This window comes from Rhagoletis zephyria, unplaced genomic scaffold (assembly GCF_001687245.7).
Source record: "Rhagoletis zephyria isolate East Lansing unplaced genomic scaffold, Rhagoletis_zephyria_1.1 Rzeph_scaffold_00803, whole genome shotgun sequence".
Classification (NCBI taxonomy): Eukaryota; Metazoa; Arthropoda; class Insecta; order Diptera; family Tephritidae; genus Rhagoletis; species Rhagoletis zephyria.
This window is the reverse complement of record NW_016157887.1, coordinates 180,425-187,288: the sequence shown is the minus strand read 5'-3', so window position 1 is coordinate 187,288 and position 6,864 is coordinate 180,425. Positions and strand designations below refer to the sequence as shown.

Sequence of the window (6,864 nt, the reverse complement as noted above, 5' to 3'; positions counted from 1 at the left end):
CCCAAGTGCTTGTATAAATATGTGCCGTGTGCGTGGAAATTTGCCAGTACACCAGAAATTTGGTTCTCTCGGAACTGATGCTTTGGATTTAACTCGATATTTATCCTTGTGAACGCTATCGCCACCGTTTTCTTTACGTGCATCTGGATAACACGCGCTCTCTGCAGACGGTGATCGCGATTCCAAGTGATATTTACCGAGACGCCAGAAATTTTTTAAAGATTTGTTGACGGCGGAGAAAAGAAAAGAATTCGATCTTTTCAGCAGTCTAACTATTTATTTAATTCGATTAAATTCAGTTTCTTTTTTGCAAAATAATTAAGTTAGCGCGAGCAGCTTTAAAAAATTTCGTCTTCTTCCTCTTCTCCGGTGTGTGTTCACAGTCATTTTTCAGGGATGCATTAGGAGAGAAAAATTCTAATATTTCAATGTGGTGAATTTGGTGAAATTGGCGATTTGACGGCAACATTTACCATTTGCAATTGTGTACAAATGCATGGGACGAGTAGAAAAGTTATCTATTGGAGTAACAATGTTTTCATTAACACATTCTCCTACTTCATAAGCCACAAAGTGCTTGTCAAATCCTTTTATTGCAATTTCATTACATGCTATGAATATTTTGTCATTAACTAGCAAAAAAAAGTTAATTTTGTAAAGCTTAAAATCTTTGCAGAGAATGCCAATGTAGTATTTTTGTTTATATATGGAACATTTATAAGTTATTTCATATGATGTTTTTGCTGATTTTATATCAATTCCAAATTCATTGCTTTCAAAGATTTTTAAAAGATCTGGGTTATGATTTTGAAAATAATTTTCTTCGAATTCTTTTGGAACCCCTAAGGAATATTTTAGTAAAAAATAAGAAAATTGGAAACAACTTTTTCGCGCTATACTTTTAGATGGATTCAAGCGTGAAGTTATGCTGTTGAAATAGATTTTAGTATCTTTGTGTTTCGCCTCGAATCTCATTGACCACAAGTATTTCAATGGGCCACCCATTCGTATTGCTTTCGGATAATGTACCATGAAGTGGTGTTTTGGTTTGAGATGTCCAAATAAACGAGCATATGTTTCATGATGTTCTTTGATGAGCTTTGCTAAATAAATCAAATCATTTTCTGAATACTCATCTTTCATAAGAAAATCAAGGACAGATATTAGGTTGAGGAGAGACTTCCAAAATATATTTTCTTTTGGAACGATATCACCTAACATTAATGGCAAATATCTTATAAAGCACAACATTTCAGATGCAGTCATTTTTAGGTTGCATGATTGTAAGTTTTTCTTAGATAAAACTTTTGACACATTGCCAACTTCTAATTCACCATATGGAAATAAATTTTTTCTGTTGTTTAGTAAGTCAATGGTAATTACTTTGGATTCAATAAGGCTTAATAAAATTTTTGAAGTGTCGTACACGCAAACACCTTCTAACATATCATGCATTATATCGAAGGAAACGTTATTAATAACGTGAAAATATCTTAATTTATTCAAGGGACACTCACTTTTGATTCCGGAGTTAATATGTTTTAAGTCATTTTCGTAAGATAGTACTGTTCTGAGGTTGGTTTCTTCTGCACTGATCCTTGTTTCTGATTTAGTATTCTTACAAAATCTGCAAAATCGAATTGAGTTGAAACACTGCGTGTATCTAAGAACATTATTGACAGCGAGGTTATCGCCAATTATAAAATTCAAAACAAATACAACCCTTTTGGATAAAATCGTTATACCACTTTCAAGTATCATTAATTCTTTTATTAAATGATGCAGGGAAATAGTAATGCTCAAGTTTTCAAACTGTCACTAGAAACAAGCGTGGAATATAAAATCTAATTTAGATTGCAAATAAACAGGTAGCGTAGGAAAATTTTAGTAGCATCTACATATTGAATATGTATGCCTTCCCAACGCATTATTTATTTGAAAGTCATCAAAATATAGGTTATATGGAATTATTACGTCCGCATTTGATATTTTGCAAGCAATATTCTTAAATACCTCACCATTGACAACATTTGTATAATTGTTTGACTTCATCATTTGAAGAGTATTTGTCTCAACTATGTCTAAGACAGATGGTAATTCAAAAAATTATTTGATTTGGAAGCTTATTGGCATAATTTCAATACATCTTACTCTTGGCGAAAAAGTGAGAATTCCTTTGGTAAACCCTTCGCTTGTTTTGCTTTCGATAACTACTGATTTGTGGTATTCGTTTTTTCCTTTAATATGCTTTCTTAAACTATGCTCTGATGTCACACTATGGAACGCATTGCAGCAAAAATCAGATAAAAATCGTAAGTTACCCGTTACGGAAAAGCAATCTTTTACTATCTCGTCAATGCATATTGAAATCTTTTTAAACAAACTTAAAAATCTATTTTGAATTACAAGTGCTCCACTTCGCGGAAGTGAGTTTTTTGCATACAAGGAGACGGAAAATTCAAGCACGTCCTCACTTAGTTCTAACAAATTATTTCGGAAAAGTGTATTATTGTGTAAATTATTCGATGAGTGTTGCGATCTGTTTGCATTTGATGTATTTTGAACACTAAAATCGTTAAAATTCGTAGGGGTTTCTTCTGATATATATAAAGTATTTAGACCTGCATTTTTACATTCTTCGTTTTGAATCTTAGATTTTACATTTTGATTATTGCTACTATGTTTTTCAATGTGTTTTTTAAAAGTTTTGAACTGTGAAAATATTTGGTTACAGTTTTCAAATGTACATTTTTTACGATCTTTTTCTGTAAGAAAATGTTGTAATTTTAAATGTTTTACTAGATCGTCGCTAGTTGAGAATACTTTTTCACATATAAAGCAATTATACGTTTTGAATAACAGAATTTATTCCTTCATGAAACTGATAAGAGAGGTAAGAGAAGGCGATTTTATATCAAAAGGTGTTACAATTTCATAGAAGTACATTTGAATAAAAGTCCATGGCAAAGGACATACTTTTGGATACGCAAGGTTAAGTACTTGAAACACTTTAAAAGTTGTGTCAAGAGCATCAATAAATGAGTCGAATTTATGAGTTACTTGATCTAAATATAAATAAAATGCTTTATATTCACCTTCAACAATAATAAAAGGCTGAAGAGTTGTATCATTTACAAAGCTTTTTTCAACTAGCTCTTGAATTTTTTCACGAACATTGGCAATGCATTTGACATGCAGTATAAAAAAATCCTCTGCATCACTTATAGTTGCCTTTTTCTTCTTCTTACCGGATGAGTCCTCGAATCTGAACGAAGGGTGCAGTGTAGAGTTCAGCAACGTAATCAATGTGCAGTCTTCCTTATCTATAAAAAACATTAGGTAATTTTTAAAAATGAAATTTAAAAAATACATACGTTATACTTAAATTATTGCTTTCTATAGCATCCTTTAGAGCTGATTTAGAGAGTTGATTTCGCAAATTTATTTGGTAATATTTACAAATCCTGTTTTTAAATTTTTCAAACTTGGACTTCAGAATATATTGCTTGGAAGGATACAACACGTCAAAGTCAATATTTATCTGTATAAAGCAATTTCAAATGATTGATATGAAAACAGATATTAAAAACATATTACCAAAGAAACTGATCTGCCGTCCAATAACTTCGGCCACTGTTTTAAAAAGTGCACGTTATTTAATTCCTTCAACTCTTTGCGTCGCAGAGGAAACGTCTTGGCCCATCTATCGCATACTGTATCCCAATTGGAGCAGTCACGTTGCCATTCTGTTTTAAGACCAGATAAAATCCTTTCGTCAAACTCTGGAGATTCGGAACATTTAGAAGACTCAACGATCGTAGCCTCAGCCGAAATAGTGCTAAGTCTTTTACGTTTGTAATAAAGGTTTACGTATTTTGAGTACAATTTTCCGGATGGGCTACCACCAACTTTTCTTTTAATGTAATAATAGTCCTGCAATTTAAGAAATGAAAATTAACTGTATATCTCTTATAATATCAAATAACAAAAATAGGATTCTCTTACCAGATATTCCTTTTCACCTGGAAAAAACTCTCCAATTTCTTTTACTATGTCCAAAAAGTGGTTTGTTCGCAATTCTATGTTGTGCTCAGCTGTGTAGCTACAAATTGCATTTATTAGTTTACAACGCTGACTTTCAGTTAGCCTGGGTGTTTTCTCGTCATCTGAACGCAATGAAATAAGTGATCGACCATCAGGACTTTCACGAAGCACTTCATCTAGCAAAAACTTTAAAATGATACAAGTATTATATGTATTATGGAATATGTCGTCACCTGAAATGCAAAGAGATGTAACAAACATCGTCACTAAAATGGAAAAAGTCGTGACTAATTTTTTTTCGTTAAACGAAGAAATCCATCATATCAATCAAAAATGAATTTTGAATTTTTTATTAGTTATGACTTTTTACATTTCAGCGTCGATGTTTGTTACGTCTTTTTGCATTTTCACTTTAAGAAAAATAAAACACCTTGTTGGTCCAATCTGAAATCGTTTTTTTAGGTCTCGAATGCTTTTGTTGTCGCCAAAGTTTTTCCCTGCACTCCGCCCGTTCGCCTACACTTTTAACAGCATCTGAGATATCCGCATCGTTTAGGTATTGCAGTCTTATGTAGGTTATGCCAGCGTCTAAAACGGAATCAATAATAACTCACTTTGTTAATAATTAAAAGTATACACACATACCAGATAGTTCCTTAAATAAATTTTCTTGGTTAAATTGAACCAGTAGCTCCTTCAGCTTCTCACACATTTTGTGCGCAGCGACGCCAATTATTTAACTGAACTTCAGATTTAAAAATCTTATTCTTAGCTTCACTCAGTGAAAGCAACGAAGTAGGCTACGGTGCGCTTCGTTGTTGTTACTGCTTTTGTTTCCCAACATCGAAGTAGGCTTTGCTTTGCTTCATTGTTGTTATTGTTTTTCTTCTCATTGCACTGCTCGCGTTGGCTGAACATTCGAGATGGCTATTAGCGATTCTACAATAGGTGCATTCTTTTGTAACCGAGCTACAAAAGAACACTCGCTTAAATTACGAAATACATGCAAAGCAACAACACAAACTCGGCTATTTATCCGAGTTCAGCCAGGTCGGTTAAAAAATACGCGACCTGAAGGGTAGTGTTGTTAAGTGAAAAATCTGTTCTATTGTGAATTGTTAATGGGAAAATGGAGAGGGAAATTTTTGTTTCCTTATATACATGACTTATATTTTAAATAAGTATATATATTACGCAAATACCTCTTATAATTAATAATTTTCATAGGTTTTTGTATCTAAATCCAGTTAAACTAATCACGTGTTTCTCGTCAGTTACCAACAGGGTTGTTTAAGTAGCTAAAAGGAAATTTTACCCGAGTTTAGCGTTCTCTTGTCGCTCGCTTACAAAAAAATGCACCTAATAGCGCAGTGGCAGTGGCAGTTTTTCGAACTATTACTGCGTGTTAAAAACTGTCACTGCCACTGCCACTGCGCTATTGTAGAATCGCTATATGATTTTTGCTAACGGGATTTAATTTTGCTTATTCACAAGTATACATACATACGTACATAGTAAATGCATAGTAGATGCAGACATTCATGTGTACATATGTATGTATGTATGCTCATTTATAACGAACCAGGGATGGAATTTAAAATTTCAAAATGTGCCTAATGGACTGGAAAAATAGTGCCGAAAAGAAGATGAAAGTACCACAAAATTAAAATTGCTTTCTTTTAAGGCTTTTTAAGAGCAATATTTAAAAAAAAAAGTAGTGAAATTATTTATTGAATTACACTGTTCGGAAGTCAGCTTGGGAATTGATGAAAGCAAGTTTTTCTGAAACATTGGATTGTATATGGAAAAGCAATTTCTCAATTTGCCCAGGTTGGCGATTTTAAGATTTTTTTTTCAATTTGAAATTGGTAGTCGCAGACGTTTAAAATGTTTAAAAGTGTTTAAAAAGAAAATATTCATACCATCGAAATACTTTTCTAGGGATATTCGGCCACGAGGAATCTGAATCTGCAGTTTATTTTTTATCAAAAGGCGTTTATTTTTACCAAAAACACTGCGGCTGCTGGTTGAGAAGCATTGTTTGCACTTTTCCTTCATATTCCTTCCATGTTTTTTTAAACTAAAGCGCCCCCTAGCGGCCGTGTTTGTTAAAAATAAATTACAAGCCCAGATTCTTCGGCCCGAAGTCGGCAAAAAGGTCTTTTGTGTGTATAAATATTTGTATTTTAATCACTATTAATTGTTTTAAATGCTACACTGCGACCACCAACTTGAAACTAGAAAAGGGCTTAAAATCGCCAACATGGGAGAACTGAGAAATTTCTTTTCTATATACAATCCAGACTTTCAGAAAAACTTGGTTTCATCAATTCCCCAGAATTCATAGTAAAATAACACAATATTCCAATTACGAAGGGAGAAAACACGGAAGTATAGCTATTCGGGCATGTTCATCTATATATCTATGTGCAAAATAATAGCAGTTCGGCATTTTGACCAGTTTTGACTATTCTTCTTTACATTGATTATTTTTTATTAGTTTCATAAAACAGTCCTTTTAATGTTTAAGTGATTTTAATTTTATGATTGTTTGTTAAATATTGCCATTTTATGCTAAATTTCTGTAAGTTATGATTGTGACATAACTGAATGAATTGTGCCGAAAGTGCCTCTGCGAATGAAAGTGCCAAAAATGGCACTATTGTGCCTACTTTTCCATCACTGAAACGAACGCGCGAAACTGCGTTGGCAACAGTTAGCTGAGCACATCTATGCTCAAAAAGTGATGCCAGACCATGTATTAAGTAAATGCACAATGTATATTTTTCTATTAGAGCGAAAGTTCTAATGGGCGGACAG

General features: G+C 33.0%; 1 protein-coding gene across 5 annotated transcripts; it reads right to left on the bottom strand.

The window, feature by feature from the left end:
• Positions 1–318: 318 nt before the first annotated feature.
• Positions 319–5,007, bottom strand: LOC108361596 (uncharacterized). Of its 5 annotated transcripts, XR_001847329.1 has the most exons (7): positions 4,690–5,007; positions 4,475–4,632; positions 4,006–4,230; positions 3,598–3,933; positions 3,375–3,541; positions 3,096–3,314; positions 319–518 (listed from the first exon to the last, which is right to left on the bottom strand). XR_001847329.1 is itself a non-coding variant. In XM_017614238.1 (6 exons), the coding sequence occupies exons 1-6, from the start codon at positions 4,754–4,756 to the stop codon at positions 3,303–3,305; spliced, it is 969 nt and encodes a 322-aa protein (XP_017469727.1). In that variant the 5' UTR covers positions 4,757–5,007; the 3' UTR covers positions 319–3,302. The 5 variants fall into 5 exon arrangements, 4 of the variants coding, with proteins under 4 accessions (XP_017469727.1, XP_017469726.1, XP_017469725.1 ...); XM_017614238.1 differs by having other exon boundaries at positions 319–3,318; XM_017614237.1 differs by having other exon boundaries at positions 319–3,314.
• Positions 5,008–6,864: the final 1,857 nt, after the last annotated feature.

Bases quoted from the DNA above. Each gene is read 5' to 3' on its own strand.
- LOC108361596 (XM_017614236.1), bottom strand. From the start codon at position 1,455: ATGCATGATATGTTAGAAGGTGTTTGCGTGTACGACACTTCAAAAATT.